The sequence below is a fragment of the Pholcus phalangioides genome, unplaced genomic scaffold (assembly GCF_987345545.1).
Source record: "Pholcus phalangioides strain wild (caught in Gottingen) unplaced genomic scaffold, Ppha-v1.0 ptg000015l_1, whole genome shotgun sequence".
NCBI lineage: Eukaryota > Metazoa > Arthropoda > Arachnida > Araneae > Pholcidae > Pholcus > Pholcus phalangioides.
In genome coordinates, this window is record NW_028301608.1 from 61,557,586 (window position 1) to 61,575,411 (window position 17,826).

At 34.1% G+C, this 17,826-nt stretch overlaps 1 protein-coding gene across 1 annotated transcript in view; it reads left to right on the forward strand.

The window, feature by feature from the left end:
• Positions 1-14,872, forward strand: part of LOC149076411 (uncharacterized) — a 47,012-nt gene extending 32,140 nt beyond the window's left edge. Inside the window, exons 2-6 of the mRNA XM_089243966.1 lie at positions 1,801-1,910; positions 7,355-7,531; positions 11,378-11,497; positions 11,609-11,861; positions 12,190-14,872. Coding sequence (XP_089100092.1) covers positions 7,367-7,531; positions 11,378-11,497; positions 11,609-11,861; positions 12,190-14,342 — 2,691 coding nt within the window. The 5' untranslated portion in view covers positions 1,801-1,910; positions 7,355-7,366 and the 3' untranslated portion in view covers positions 14,343-14,872. The remainder of the gene's footprint in view (positions 1-1,800; positions 1,911-7,354; positions 7,532-11,377; positions 11,498-11,608; positions 11,862-12,189) is intronic.
• Positions 14,873-17,826: the final 2,954 nt, after the last annotated feature.

Sequence of the window (17,826 nt, forward strand, 5' to 3'; positions counted from 1 at the left end):
CAGCAGACAATTGCGAAAAGCAAGAAAGATTTATAATGTGTATTAATATATGCTTTTAATATATCAGTGAGTATTTGATGAATAAATAAAATATTTGCGTTACAAATAAATCATATTTTAAACGAAAACTTGAGCGTGGATTTATATAAAAAATTATTAAAATTGATGCTGAGAGATGTCTAAGGTATATTTTGGCGTGTCTCAATGAAAAAAAAAATTAACGCCAGTTTTTCTGAGCTAAAATTTAATTTTTTGTGAAAGAACCGTTTTCTTTCTTATACTAGGAAATATTGTAAAATGCTTGCTTTATGCAATCATTGTGCTCGAAAGCAATTCTGAATAGTTGAAATGAAATTCAATTAGATTTTGAGAATTGAATGTTACACAAGGGTTTGACAAATCTTATGAGCTAGGTCGCAATGGCGATTATAAAATCGGTATTGGCGCTTAAAATTTGCTATATTTGATTACTAATTCAGAGTTCAAGAATGACGCAAAATTTTCCGAATTCGTAATGATGAAAAGGGGTCATTAAGTCTCGGAAAAGTAAAAAACAGACATTATTTATGAAGTATGCTTAGTTCCTAAGAAATATGACAGGGCATCTGAGTTTTTTTTTTTTTTTTTTTTTGGATTTTTCACACCCTGGTTATACTGTAATCCACGACTTGAGAAATCACAAAATAATCTAGGCACCAAAATTTTTTTAGGAGCCAAACAATTTTTCTTAGAAAAACATGCCCAAAAATGATGATCAATTTTTTTCCCCAGGGCAGTGACTCCCTTCAATGTTGACAGATGCGATGACATAAACTAAAAATAATAATTGTGCTGTGTCCTCAGACTTCAATTTAGTAATAACGTTAAAAAAAAGTTTTAGTCGCCATAGCGAACTGGTGCCAGAAATTTGTCAAACCCTCCTATAATGATCTCAGTCAATTTCTCGGAGATTCTGACTTTTGAAATAAAATAGATAATGTTAGCGTTTCAAGCCCCCAAAATCATGTTTTCAAAAACGTGGTTGCCGCGGTGGATAGGCTACAAAATGTGTTGCAAATAAATATGTAATGATGTAAAAAACCCGATTCTTCTCTTTTACAAAACGCTCAGAAATCTGATATTGCTCTAAAGATATTGAACTGATATTGAACGACCCAATAGTAAATAATAATGAAAAAAAAGTTGTTTTCTTTCTAGTTATTGGAGTAATTGTACGATTAGAGAGAAAAAGGCATCGGTCATTTTGCCTTATCAATTTCCACGTGGATTTTGATTTATAAGCTTATATATCTTATATTAACTTGCTATCGCTCTTTCTCTCTCTCTCTCTCTCTCTCTCTTACCCTCGCTGGCACAAAGACATCAGATATGTGTGTGCAGCCCTAGCAACAAAAAAAAAAAAAACACACGTGCCAGCTATTTATTACACTACTGACTGACTTACGGAATTTTTCTTGAGTGATAATACTCGATGAAAGCATTTTGAAAGTGCGTCTAATAGAACACTTGTTAATTACGTTAGGATTTTTACAGTCAAAAATGATCTCCTTACCATGCTATAAGAGGCAATTCTACTCTGAATTACGACTAGAGGTATATTGAATGAATAATTATTATTAAACCAGCCTAGAAGTCGAAGTATACAATAATTGTGTAAACCATATAATTTTCGAAAGCAATAATACCAAGTTTGATCGATATTTCGATTTGATAACTTAAATAACTAAAATGTTTTTCAAATATTTATTTATTAATATCTGTACGAACAGTTAATGTGTGAAATTGCCATTTCATTTTCAGATGGTACTCATCATCCGGTGCACAAGACGGAATTGAACTACAACTCGAGAAATGTTATATTCTCTTAGAGAATCTCCATTGATCTGATTTCAAACGCACATTTATCAAACGTGAGTATAAAATTATCACTTTTTGTTAAGCAATATGATGCCGGAAATGCTTTCAAGTTCTAATATTGGTCGAACTTATTCTTTTAAAAAAGTATTTGTAAGAATACTGTCTTTTTTTTGGGGGGGGGGGAAGAACACTATACTTTCTATTCATCATTAAGGAGAAGTTAAAAAGTAACACACGTGGATGAACGGAAATTTTCCCCCTCTGTATTTCATAAAGGTTTCCTTGTTCTCGTGTACTCTAAAATAACAGTTCAGGTTTATGCAAAAATTCTTATCATTTCTTTTCCTCATCGGGTTCTTCAAAGTAGAAGGGGGAAAAAATTATAAAAGAGGAACAATTGAAGTTAGCATGTTGTTCAAGATACGCTATCAATAGTTATACTGGCCTAGACTAAGAGAAAAAAGACAGTGAGATAAACGGAAAATTTTGAAGGCAATGACCGCTTATTTTCAATTTCATTGTCATCGTGATAAGGATTCTACTCAATAAAGAAACGAACCTTCCGTTTGTTTCAATGCCACCGAGATAAGATTTTTTTCTTATCTTACTGCGTCAAGTGATTATGTCTTTTTCGAGGTAATTATTAATTCACCAAAACATTTCAGAAAATATTATGTATGATTAATTAGATTTTTATCAGTTTAATCACTAGATAATGAACACTGTCTCTACAAATACGCATCTAAATCCACAAATGAACCAACCAGAGGCTGGCAAAAAATTTAAAAAAAACGAAAACAAATTAAAAAATGTATATTAAAATGAAAAGAAAAAAATGTTTTCAATATAGTTATCTATAGAATCTAAATACAACAAGCATACAACAGCAAACATACTTTTTCTCATTATCCGCAATATTAGATAAACGTTCTATTGTACAGATATTGATGTTGCTTCGTTTTTCATTGTTGCAATTCTAGCATTTGAAATAGTATTCAATATTATGGATATTAGAAGAAACTTATGCTTAACTTTTTATTATGTTTAATATTATGTTAAACTATATTTTAATATTGTGAAAAAGCATAAAAAACAAGATAAAAAAAAATGAGAAATTGAATTTTCTGGATGTTATGCCGAAACTCATATTTGGAAAGAAAAGTGATTTGTCTCTTGCGGGGATCGAACCCGGATCCCCTTGAACACCGGGCAAAATGTGCTAACCAATACACCAGAGGCACAATTTTCAATTCCTTATTGGTTAGCGCACTTGCCCGGTATGAAAAGGGGACCCGGGTTTGATTCCTGAAAGACACAAATCACTTTTCTTTCCAAATATCAGCTTCGGCATAACATCCAGAAAATTCGATTTCTCAGTATATTTCAGGCCGAAAAAATACCATCGCTTCAAGATGAAAAAATATTCTAAAAAAATGTAAAATCAGAAATGTGTCAATGAAAAAAAATAGATAAAACAGACCAGAACACCAAACATAATTATCCACATTCCCCAAGATATTAGACGCATATCCTATTATACAGATGTTAATTCATCTTCATTTTCCAATGACTAATTTCTTTTATGCGTATTATATTTTTAAATGATACAGTCGAATCCCTTTTAACGAATATCGTTATAACAGAAATCTCGTTTTAACGAACACGTTTCTAATCCCCGAGATAAGTTTACGTAAAAACAAAATGCAAAAACCTGTAATTCCTTTATAACGAAATTTCGTTAAAACGAAGGGATTTTTCCGGTCTCTTGGAGTTCGTTATAACGGGATTCGACTGTATTTATACAACAGAGAAGATTAGGAGTAATTCTAGTGTTTAAAACAAAATTTAACATCGGAACATTAGAAATTTTTGTAAGTTTGAAATAATGTATTTAATTTTATGTATACTGTATTTTACTATTAGGATTTTTTTTTTATATTTGAAATAAAATTTATATATTATGAGTATTAGTAGATTTTTTATACTTAAAATAAAATATTTTTTGTTTGATATAATATTAAACTGTATTTTAATGTATTAAATACTTAGAAACTTTTACTAAGAAAAATTTTTAGTAAAAAATTTTTTTAGAACTTTTACTAGAAAAACTTTCACTAAGAAAACTTAATACTAAGGAATTTTTTCCTCCTTTAAAAATAAATTTTATATTATGAATATCAAGTGAAAATTTCATGTTTACAATAAAATTACGTATTATGAATATTACGAGTGATTATCACAAAAAAATATTTATCTCTGTAATTTACTTGTATATAAAGTAATTTATAAAATTTCATTTTACTTCACCAATTTATTTCCCAATTCAAAATAAAAATTTTACCTTGTTTTCTTTTTCTTTAAATACAAAATAATTTATTTATGTACATGAAATTATATCATTTACTATTCATTTATTCTATCATTTACTTATACATAAAATCACTTAAAATTTCTTGGTATTTCGCCGATTTTTCTCCCAATTTAAAACAAAATTTGATCTGAGTGAAACGAAGAGGGTGGAGAATAAATAGAGAAGAATGATTTATTCTTGAATGATGAAGATGAGTCCAAGTGACAAGAATAACGTGAGGTTCCACGAGCAAATCTCTCGCGCATAAGTCCAACCCCTTGGAAGGAATTTTATTTCGTCCACCTTTTCCAAGTACAAAACAAATCTTGATACTCCGCCTACTCGATATAACGGGACGATTCCGTCCGTATGACGTCACACGTGATTGGCAGATTTCAGAGAAGACGTCTTTCTCATATATGATGGTGATGGATTTTTCAGGTGAAGTGTGTGCAGCAGGTCTTAGAGTAAATCATTATTATATGCTCTCCTGCCGCTATCTCTCAACCAGAGTGTAATAAGAATCTCCCATAGAGAAAGGGAAGAAGACATATCTCAGCTAGGGAAAAGAAGAAATTAGACTAAAAAAAAAACCCCATCCAATAATAGAAAAAAAATTTCGGTGATAAAGTCTTTTGTTTGAGTTTTTATTACTTTGTTGGACCTGGCAGTGGTGTGGCTATCGAGAGAATATCGGTTCATTTACCGAGATGCGTTTAGAAGAGGGAACACTAAAGAATGATCAGGTACTTGTGAATATTACTCGATGCTCAACGATATGGTTTTATTGGAACGCGAATAGCTATGAATTTTTTGAAAATTGAATTTATAATTTTTTTTAATTTACTTGTGATAGTTAATTTTCAAATAAAATATTATAAGCTTGGTAGGAGTAATTGAGAAACTATTCGTACTTAAATGAATAACAATCATTATTTTTACGGGCAATGCATTATACCTTAGTTATTTTAGTTAATTTCTCTGAATTATTCCTAACTTTGAGTTGCTGTATTTAGGCTATGAAAACCTTATGTTTACGATTTTTTTTCGCTGGATATTTGTGGACATTTTTCTAATATTATTTATTTTATATATTTATCTATATTTTCTTATCTTTCCTAATTTTTAACTTTTTTCTCTTTATGTGTTTTTTCTTAGCCACCTTGTTGCGAAATTTGCATGTTGGGTCTTCCAGTTTTGTATTTGCATTTGCATTTGTATAATTTTAAAAAAGGGAGTGTTTTTGAAAAATCAAAAATCTTAGCTTTGATATCGGAATTATTCTATAGAAAATATTTATTTTTATTTTTATTTTCTGAATGTATTTTCCTTCATTCATCTTGAGTGCTGATATTTTTCTTGAAATTATCTTGGGCAGTTTCTTATTTGTTTACGTAAGTTATAGATTGTGATATTATAATGCGTAATTGTGAACATCGTAATGCTAAGCGATTTGAAATAAATTTAGGTAGTGTCATAACAGTTATGTAATTTTTTCCTCATTGTCATAATAATTGAAAACTAAATTAACTTTTTCTTTTCTTTTCGTCCTCGTTTCTTCCGGTGAACTCGTAAAAGTTCATTAAATAATCGGGGAAAGTCCACCAGGTATAATTTCAATAGAAGTTTAGGTAATTTAAAAAATAGTTTTTATATTATATAATAATTTAAATAATTTAATTTTTTAAAGAAGTTATTTATTAAATTTATGGTTATTTTTAAACTTTCGTGGAAATATGACTCTTTGTTTGTGTATGAATGCATTTGGTCACACTGGTCAACAATTTTTAGTTTATTTTTACAACATAAGTTAAATAAGTTTTTTAGACTAATTTTAAGGTGCTGAATTCAAATATGAATCTAAAAAATTTCCATTAAATTAATAACAAACAACAATATATTTATTATGATATTTATTTTATCATAATAAATATATTGTTATAAAAAAATATTGCAAAAAAAATTTTTTTTTTCCTCATACACACACATATAATATTCATAGAGTGCACATGTATATACACAAAACAAAATTTATAAGCCTACTCATTTTTCGAATACTTTATAAAAATAATTAATTTCTTTCTCTTATGTATCGTGTTGTCTTCTTTCTGCAAAATCATCAGTAATCACTCATCATTGAAGAGCCCCACCTACCTTGATTCCTTAAAAACCCCTTCATTGCAGATGTGAATGATTGCCATGCAGCGAGTTGTATGTGAAAACACCATTACTTTTCAGTTTAGTTTTAGTTTACTCATTAGTTTCCTTCCTTATTTGAGGACTTACAAATACTTTTTGTATTGTTCCATTTAATTTCGGGAAAATTTTCTTTTGAGAGCGAGAAATCTGGGCCAGATTTGTCCATAGCTTTCACAATGTTTTCCATCGTGAAGGAAAGGGACGTACGCAGGATCGACTTGGGAGGGGTTACAAAAGGCTCGGGGCAGGGATTTACACGAGTATTTTCTTCCAGTTACATTTTTAGTTATTAACTTCCAAAAACATTCAAGTAAACAGAAATTGATTGAAATAGCTGATAACGGTAGTTTATTAGTTTTTCGTATTCAGTCTCATTTTTTTACAAAATTTAAAAATATATTTTTTTAATTTTTGATCGTCTTTGGAGTGACATAAGTCCCCCATGCTCTCCCTGCATGTACTTCTGATCAGCCCCAATTCAATGTGAAGTGGTAGCAGCAAACAAAGCATATGGAAAAACTTATTTGGAACATTAATTGCATCTGCGACATTGACTTAGCCCCATTTTTTGACTAAAGGATTGTACATAAACATACTATAAATGCAGCTAAATTTTTTTTTTCATGTTTTCTACAAGAAAAACCTTGTAGACTAGTGTAATTTTTCCATTGCGCGGTATTTCGCTGGAGGGTCTGCGAGCCTTGCGGGAAGTACCAACCCACGCAGCCGCGTGATTCTAGGAAATACGTACGACGGCTCATTATACTCAGCATCCCCCATGTGGTATCTCACTATTGATCGCTGACTTATTTTCGAAATATTGTTTCAATTATTCTGTATGGTGTCCTGCAATTAGTTGATTCCAATAAAACAATAAATATATTTTGGTACTCTATTAGTGAAGTGTAAATTGTTAATAGAATATTTGCATTTCTATCGTTTATATAGGTTGAAAGCACGATGGAAGATGCAAGTTGGGATCTCAGTGAGATAAGAGAAGAGGAATTCGACCAGTTAGCGGTGTACCGAGTACCAGACCTACCTGTCGATGGGCCCTCTGCCAATAGGTCGAAAGAAAGCCTTCCGAGAAATCTAGTCTTGAAGCCATCGCCAGTTCTCGGCAGCGTAAGTTGAATACTTTGCCTTAAAATATTATAATAGTATGAGCTCATTACCCCTTTCTTTATGTAGAGAAGAAGAATTTTTAATACCAAAAATTGTAGATCGGTGTACTAAAACCCCAGCGAATTGCAAATTTTCATCTGTTTGTACAGCTATATCTATTGAAGACCTATTGCGGTCGATAGCGGTATAAATAACTCCTGTAAACTTAGTAATACAGGAAGACGAAATAGAAGGGCTCATATATGTATCTGGCTGAATGAAAAAGTCACTAAATAGCTTCCCGGTTAAAAAAGATACCCTTGTATGAAAAAAAACAAAAAAAACTGTAAAAGTGTGCTAAATGCTTAATTAGATATTTATAAAAAGTAGATAATCGTAAATAATCAATTTGAGTATTTTTCTTCTCGGAATATTTATCTTCCCCGTGTAGCGTTTGAGGATAAAAAAAGATGAAAAAAAAATGATGAAGGGTCTGAAGGGTGGAATGTCATAGGGAATTACCAAAGACCGTTAGGGGGAAAAAGAAATATCCTTTGCAACTAGCTGATAAGTTGCAAAATGTCAATGACTCCTGCGCTTCATTCGATACGACGTTCAAGGTTGAGGACTATCTCGTCTTCGTCACTCAGGAACAATCTCTTCAAGGAGGGAGAGTGAAAAATTATCGTAAACAAAAGAACAAGAGAGAATATACCATGAAATATATCACGTTACTAACCTTTTCCCAAAAAAATACTTATTATAGATTCTGATCTGTGACGCGTCTCTTCCGTAATATACCATTCCCGTATCAACCGAATAGCACTGGCAATGACCGGTCGCAAGGAGAAACCAACGTCAGTTCATGCCCCTCAAGATTTTAATTAGAAGAAATCATCATTGAGATTTTCTCTGACAACATCTCGAGGAAAAATAAAATCTGTAAAAAGATATAACCTTGTTGAATAACAGAGGTCGATACCAGAAATGAGGAAGATTTTGTTTTTCCTGAACGTTTAACCAAAATTATCTGAGAGTCAATGAATTCTCTTCAGGAAAATCTGTGAGAAATAATTTCTGATATTTCCAGAAAGAAATTAAACTGATATTGATCATATTAGTTTTTTTCTGAAATTCTTGTCCTTGTGAATTCAGAGGTCAGTTTTTCTCTCAGATGGTCAAATCTATGTAATAAGTTATATCACCAATTTTACATCATGAACATCATGCTTGATTAAATTATTTGAAATAATTTTTTCCTATAAAGAAATGTGTTCGATTTCCTTGAGGAGAGATATGGGAAAAAATATTTCAGATTTCGAATGCGTCCGGCAACGCAACGATGATTTTCTTACGAATTTCACGATGGGGAGAAAACTTTGGAAATCATCCATTCGGGGTATCTGAATAAAAATTCGCAATAAAAAATTCACTGTGTGTGTAGATCAACCTAAAATAAGACCAATCTCTCACTCGAATGTAATTTTTCTTCAATCTAATTACAATTATACTCCCTATACGCTAGTAATAATACTAAAACTCCATCTTGCTATAAATTCCGCATAAATAAAATGTACAGACAGACATGACCGCAGACTACCCAGAGAGACCATCTTGGGATGGTTTGTGCTCTTTCCCAAAGGAATGGACGATCTCAGATAGAATACAATATACAGGGTATTTAAAAATTATTGGAGGTGTTTTGCGACTTCTTGTTATTGCTGCATTGTTAGCGACATGCAAATTTAATATCATGGTGGTTTTCACCTGCACTTCAAATGACATTCGTTGTAATTAAGTCGGCGAGATGGCGTCAAAGAACCAGGAACCGTTTGCTTTATTTTCTCAGTGAACTACAAGAAAAACAAATCTAGGCATGTTGGACAATTGGCTCGTGCAGCAGTCGGAGACTGACAGTAGAGATTAGAGGTTTCATCTTCCAACACGATGGTACTTCGTCCTATTTCTATCAAGTTCGTGAAGTCTCGAGCACTTCATTGAAAAACCGTTTTAATGAGATGTTAATAATTATGATCTTGATAATAACTGCTGCTATTGCTTCTATGTTCCTTGATTCGCCTCCAGTGGTACGCCGGATAGGAAAAAAAAGATATTTTCTACGTAATTTTAAAACGTTGGGATCATACAATCAAATTATATTCCAATCATAAGAATTAGAAAATGCTTTAACTGGTATAATACACGCGTACCAAAATAGCATCAAAAACGTCAGGTACATAAAAATCTAAGAATTTAAAGCTAATTGCGGTATAAGGAATATCGTTTAATGTCTACTTGCTAAAAAAATCATTCTGTTGATCCCAGTGATTAACCCTCCAATGAGCAAGGCCGAATATATCCATATGGAAAAACCTTTCTATTTTATCAATAACAAGCAAAGATATTTCGTGAATCTGATTTCTCTCAATGAATTTAAGAAAATGAAGCACATTTTCTCATCCCCTTTACTTTGCAACTGCTGAAAATCGGAAGAAAGCCTTCTTCATTAGAAAAAGATGTGGCACGTGACATTTTACGAGGGGAAGGGGTTACGAATTTCTATTTCTGTTTTGCCGGACAAATGGTTTTAAGGACACGTAAGCCCATTTCGGTCTGCCGCTATGTTATAATAGATTCATGGTCATGGCCAACTTAACTGATAAAAGAAGAACAAGGTGCATATCAATGTATTACATTCGCAAAAAGTAATGCATATGATCCCCATAACCCCGTTTTCCTCGTCAAAATACTAAAATTAGGTTAGTGGTTACATGATTGTGGTCGAGAAAGTGGGTGTTAGGCAACACGTAGATTAGAAGAAGCAGCGGTGGCCTGTATACAACACTCGAGTAAGAATTTGTTCTAGAGAGAGCTGCGAGTTGTGATGATTTTGTGCTGGTGTGGTAGTAGTAGGTGCCCCTTATCTTATTGGTGCGATGCTGCGTTTCCTTATGGTTGCGCAGTCCGATGATGATGGTGTTGATGATATTTATCTCTGTCCTCTACTTTTTTCCGATCTCTCTGTCTCGATGATTGGAGAAGTGCTTTTAGAGGTCTCTAGTGCATTCAACTTCCTACGAAGGCCGCTGTACACGTGTTGGGAATTCAAGGTTAGCTTCCCTGTGCTTTATCACACATGTAATGTTAAACTACATAGAAAAAAAAAAAAATAAAATAACAGTGTGGTGTACTTAAGCCTAATCTCTAAGTAAAGAAAGTGATTTTTCCCCCTTCTTCTTATGATGTTGTTTGTAATCAATAGCAGCGAAAGGCCTTTTTTTTCCCCTTTTACAAACATATTTACCGTTATATCATATATCCCGTTACATATTTCATTGCTGAGATTGATGACAGAATTCGGAAAATTAAGGCTTTTATATCCTGACCTTGGAAAAAAACGACGTATATATATAATTATGAGTCATCTGTAACATGAAACGATGATTATTGATTTCATTGGACTGAAGTTTCAGTCAGATAATACCGTTTTTTATCACGGTTAATTATAAGTAGAAGTTCATGAGTGTGTGAAAATACATAGACAAATTTTTCTCAGTCTATAGTACATCAAGAAAAGAGACTTTTCTGGATATCATGCCGAGGTGAACTCAGGAAAAAAAAAGTTTGGTCTCTTCCGGGAATCTCGAATGTTGATCCTCCTGAAAGAGGACTTGCACACTAGCCTGGATTGCAATAAAATTGAGGTTTAATTCCCAGTGGGAGAACAGCAAATTTTTTTTTTCACCGAGTTCACTTCAGCGCATTATTCAGAAAGGTCTCGTTGGCATTTAAAATTATTTTGTGCAGCTATTTAATCAGTGCACTTTTGTCAACACAAATATAAACAGAAATGTATTTTCTGTTTAGGTTCTTGGAATATGGGCCACAGATTACATTCCGAAAGGTACCAGATTCGGTCCATTAAGAGGAGTGCAATACTCAGAAGAAGATGCACGCAGTATAGATAACAGGAAATATTTCTGGAGAGTGAGTATTACTTCCAAAAACAACAACACGAAAATCAGTTAAAAACTAGTGATCAAAAACATATGTTCAATTGTATAGTTTCTCACGGATATAATTTTGCTTATTTGACAGATCTACGAAAACGAAGACGACTTCTACTATTTGGATTGTTTCGACGAGAGGAAGTCCAACTGGATGAGGTACGTGAATCCCGCCTACAGTAGCTCGGAACAGAATCTGGTCGCTTGTCAAGTCCAGGGTCAAATCTACTTCTACACCATCAAGGCCGTACTTCCCGAACAAGAGTTACTCGTCTGGTACTGCAGGGAGTTCGCGACGAGGCTCAACTATCCTCTCAGTGGAGATCTCATGCTTCAAAGAATAAGTAAGTACTTGTAGCAATGCGCTATTCCTCTTGAAACCATCACCCGAGGGACTCTGTTCTAGCTTTGAGTGTCACACAATCTCACTGTCCCTCTCTATCTTTTCCCATTCTCATGTATGGGAACGGAATTGTAGTCAGGGCAAAATGTCATGAATATTTGCTAATTATTGCTCTCAAAATAGCAGCGTATCAAGCACGAAAAAGAATTGCATGAAAACTTTTATAAGTGCGATGTACCGTATGATATTAGTAAAAATTCTAAATAAACTTTTTGTTGAGATATTCCAGACCACTCATAGGTTACATTTGTTATTTTTTTCTTGAATAGGAAAGGAATTGGCTCCAATCAATGATGATCACAGTCAGACGCAAATATCCTCTAAAACCATGGACGAAGACGCCGATGACGACGAAGAGCACCATATTGATATCTTGACCCCACCGGAAGATAGCAGCAGTGACAGCGAGAACGAGAACTTTGTTCTCGATTTCAGCGTGAAAAACCGAGTCAAATCCGCTGCCAGCGTCTGTGCCACGACCACTCAGTCTAGTGAAACCGCTACGAAAAACAAAACCACCGAAAAGAGATTTCGCGAGGACACCGAAGACGAAGACGACATCGACCTCGGAAACGAGTTCCGCAAAGTCAAGATAAAGATATTCAAAGCTTACCATTACAAGAACACGGTCGCCGAAAAAACCACCACCGACGAAAAGAGGAAGGGTGATGACGGTAGCTCTGGGAAATTGACAATAATCAAAGAATCTAAAGAAGAAGAAAGCCTCAAAAGTGACAATGAACAGAAGGACGAAGTACAAAATAATCAAGCCGACACTACTGTTCACGAAGAAGAGAAGCACTACACGGCTCCTCAGCCGCGTAGTCCGAAATGCGCCAGCAGTCCAAAATTCCCCGACGACGGCATCAACAAGAGGGAATCGGCATTTGTATCCTACGAGGACATGTCTCATAGTAGCCCAGCCGATACCTCGGCAACATTCACCTCCGGAATACTCGAAAACCTTCTGCTCCAGAGGTATCGGGAACGCGAAATGTCATCTGCTGAACTCTTGCGGAAGGAAGCAGCTATGCGAAGGGACTCTATAAAAGAACCCATAAGAATCGTCGTACCCAATTCGAAATCAGACTCTAATATAGTTTCTGACAATCACCTTCCCCAACATCATCATCACCCTAGTGTCAAGGAGACGAGTTACCAGTTCCCGAACAACCAACGCAGCCAAGAAATGCGTAGTCCAGATTCCACAGACAAGAGACCCCACCACAGTCCTTCCGTTCCGGCCCCTTATCCATTCCCGCAACCTCCGAACTTTCTGTACGGTAGCGCCATTCCACCGATGTTCAACGCGTCCCACTTCAACATGTACGCCGCAGCTATCCGAGATCGCATGCACGCGCCCATGCCGTTGCACGGCGTGTCATCCGCATTCCATCCACCGCGCGTCCCGGACTATCCACCTCAGCTGCCGATCTCAAACCTTAGCCTGCAAGCAGCACATCCGAACCAGGCCTCGTTGCATTTCATGAGGTCACCGCCGATGATCCAAGAAAGCAAAACTCACTACATGAACAGGGTTCTTCATTCGCCGACTCTGTCTGAGAAAATGAACGGTGGCGCAGGAAGAGGGTACAGGTCATTGCCGTACCCCTTGAAAAAGAAAGATGGGAAAATGCACTACGAGTGCAACGTGTGCTCTAAGACGTTCGGACAGCTGTCAAATCTCAAAGTACATTTGAGGACTCACTCTGGTGAAAGGCCATTCAAATGCAATATCTGTTCGAAGAGCTTCACTCAACTGGCTCACTTACAGAAACACCACCTCGTCCACACGGGCGAGAAACCTCACCAGTGCGACGTCTGCAAGAAGAGGTTCAGCAGCACCAGCAACCTCAAGACGCATCTCAGGTTGCACAGTGGTCAGAAACCTTACGCCTGCGACCTATGCCCGGCGAAATTCACCCAGTTCGTGCACCTGAAACTACACAAGAGGCTCCACACGAACGAGAGACCGTACACCTGCCAGACATGCAATAAAAAGTACATCAGTGCATCCGGTCTCAGGACTCACTGGAAAACGACCTCCTGCCAACCGAACGCCGTGTTCTTCGAGGGTCTCGACGGGGACAGGGGCTCCTACGAGTACTGCATGGGAGATGACATGAGCGACGAGCACGAGTCCAGCAGGTCACCGCCACTGAACCTGCCGATAACTGTGCCGGCACTGCACTCGGCGATGAGCCGCGGTGGATTGCCAGACATGAGGCACACGAAGACGAGCCACTACAGCGACATGTTGAGCTCACCCCTCTCGAGCGCCTCGTCGCACGATTCTTACATGCACAACAGGAGCGTCCCGGACTTGATTACTCCACCCGCGAGTGACCCAGAGTCCGTAGAAGACGGATTAATCCACAATTGTCGTCCTAGGGAACTCTCCAGGCTGTGCGAGGCAAAATAAAAAGGACTAAAAAAACGACGTGCATACACTGATATCCACAAAAACGACCTGTAAATTACGAAACGGCTCTATAGCGTGCACAATTTCATTAGTCTGGTACAGATAGGAACTTTCTGTCACGTACCGCATAGTACAACTTGAAGTACAACTGTGCCTCATTTGTTTTTTCATTCAATTTGTTCGTGTATAAAAAAACTGTGAAAAAACTAACTAAACGGGAAAAAGTGAAGAAATCATCGTACCCACACTGAAAAATACTTGAATGTTCATGTTCATACCACCCCCAAAAAAAAAAACTGTACCTGATAATTCTGTTCGTAAGAAAGGAAAAGGCATTCACGATAATCAGACTTATTTCTTGATTGATTGACATCAGTTATGGACAATTACGTGATGTCTAAAAAAAAGCAATATCGAAACCGAACTGTTTTGATCTTTGATGATCAAAGATCAATTTAAACCTCCGAGATCTCTAGTTTCCGCACACATTGTATTTATTGAATGTCTTTCTTTTACTATTTCACGCAATGAAAAAAAAAAAAAATGTGAAGATAGAGAAAATAAACATAAGCCGCGAATTTGTAAATAATTATTACTTTATATGTAAACTTAATTTATTCGATAGTCGTTGTCAAAATCGCAGGAAAAAATATTTCTATATCGTAGATATATGTGATTATAATTATTATTATTTATGTAAAATGTACGCAAAATGCACAGGTTGCATCTAATCAAGATTTTTTTCCCCGCCTTTTAATTTAATTTGAAAATAATTAATATATATAATGAGAATGTTTTGTTGATTGAAAGGAAAATTCGATTGTTATTTATGATGCCATTTCGAGCTTTTTTGTTTTTCTTCCTCGTTCCTGACTCTTTTTCTTATTCTTATGAGAATTTAATCATTTTCCCCTTGATTAGTTAACATAATTGCAATGTCGTTCCCCCTCACACCAGAAACATGAATGAGCATATTTCAAAAACTTGAGAAATGACGATTGAATGTTTTCTCTACCTATGTTACTCTATGGATGTAATTTCCCTAAAATGTTTTGTAACATTTTTTTCATGATATATATTCACGTTTCTGGAAAAACTTCTGAACAGTAAAAAAAATGTTATCGAACTTGCTGATAAAAACCCAAAAAGTGAAAATTTGCATCTTCGTATCTCTGGCACAAGGGAGACGACATAAAAATTTAATTTGTGTAATCCACGTTCACTCATACTTTAGAATTGTCAAGTGTTCGTACAAAAGTACACATGTGTAGTTAGAGCAAGGGTTCTTAACCTATGGGTCGCGACCCAAACTTCGGTCATAGGGGCTCTTAAACTGGGTCGTAAAAATCCACTCACAGTCCAGAATTAATGAAAAACATTTCCTAATGAATGGTAAATTATTCCAGAATTGATGAAAATAATTTCAGAATGAATGAAAAATAATTTCAGAATGAATGAAAAATAATTTCAGAATGAATGAAAAATAATTTCAGAATGAATGAAAAATAATTCTAAAATTAATAAAAGATAATTGGAAATTAAAGACAGGAAAAATAATTCCAAAATTAATGAAAGATAATTGGAAATTAAAGACAGGAAAAATAATGTCAGAATTGATACAAAATAACTCAAGAATTGACGAAAAGCAGTTATAAAATGAATGAAAGAGGAAATTTTTGTGGAGACATAATTGCAGAATTAATGAAAATTCAATATTTATCAAAGAAAAATTTTGTTTTATTGAAGGCTCAAATTTTTTTGAGTATCATTTACTTTGATAAACAATCTTGATGTAACTTTCAATATGATCTTTACTTCCTGTAAACATTATTTTGATTATTTGATTCCAGTCCCTATTGAACTACCTGTTAGACCATTGCCAAAGTGTTTTACTGGAATCGAAAACTAAACATTTTGTGAGCGAGAGATATTTAACAAGAAATTTCAAATAGTCGATGAGTCGCGAAGTTGACCATGTTGTGGATTTTCGGTCGCGGCTGATAAAGGTTAAGAACCTCTGAGTTAGAGTGATATAGACTATACTGCACCGTCTTCTAAAAAATGATTCAATTGCATCATCGAACTATAAAAAACTAAGTATTATTAATAATAGTAAATAATGCACACACATGTACGTATTTTCGGTCGTGTACCGGAAATAGGCATTAATGTAGACCAAGTATGGAATTAGATGCATGTGAATGCCATGCTAGTTTTAATTAGGCTTTAAAAAGAAATTAGTAAAAATTTCCATCATTATGTGTCACATTAATGTATATCTATTTTTAATTTATTAAATTATTTTTCAAATTATATCATGATTCCGAAATCATACTGATTGTTTTGAAATTTAATTGCATTGAAAATTTATTATTTTTTTGTCATGATCGAGATTTTCCTTATACTTTGCCGAGATGTTCCCGTTGTACATGAGTTCAGGTTAAGAAAAATCCAAAATTTTCTGTGTTTTACCATCTGATATAATTAATTTTTTATATTAAAAAATTAATATTTGAGATTGAACTCCCAAAAAATGTGAAAACTATTGTTTTTCCCCTCTAATGCTATTATATAGTATTTAAATAACCATTGAATATAGGGAACATCCTTTTTAGAGATCTGAAATCTATTTGCTTTCATTATTTTTCGATGAAATTTTCTTTTTCTTCATCTATTTTCCCCCTTTTTTTCTCGATTTTCTTTTGTTGTCAATAAATAGCATTGAAAAGAAAAATGATTGTGTTTGTCATGATTGTTTAATACTTCTTCGATTTATTTATTTATTTTTGAATTTTTATGTCAGTGGCAAAAAATTTTATTGATTCAGTCAGAAAAATATTTTCCCCATTTTCCTCTTTTTTTAAAACCAATAACGATTTTTTATGAACAATTCAAAACATTGAGGACTTCATAACTGAAAATCTCTAATTGCAGCCCATTTATCGTGGAGCGATTAATTACGGAGTCTGGGGGGTCTCTTACTTTCTAACATGATAAAAATCTTTCTTATACGGAATATTATATTTAAAAATATTATTTATCCATTGATTTATTTCAAATTTTTACCCATAATATTTGTGTGCGACATTCTATGCCAGTAAAAATTTTTACGTATCTCTAATACGTATTACTAATATACAAAATTTCAAAGAAACGCATTAAAAAAAAGCTTGCATGCATGGTGAAATTGCATGAAATAAACGTAATTGGATAAAAAATTATTCAAAATAAAGAATGAGTGTGTTCATGAAATTATGAAAAAGAAGATTGAGATTTTATCGTCTCAATCTTGTTCAAAAATAAATGATAAGAATTAAAAAAAAATTACAGCACAAGTATTTACGAATAGATCTCAAATCTTTTCCATAATTTTCCATTGATGTCATGATATTTTAACATGTGCGCAAGCTGTTTTTAATGCATTTTCTGAAAATTTGTAAAAAATAAGTATTAGAAGTATCTGAAATTTTATGCTTGTATAGGA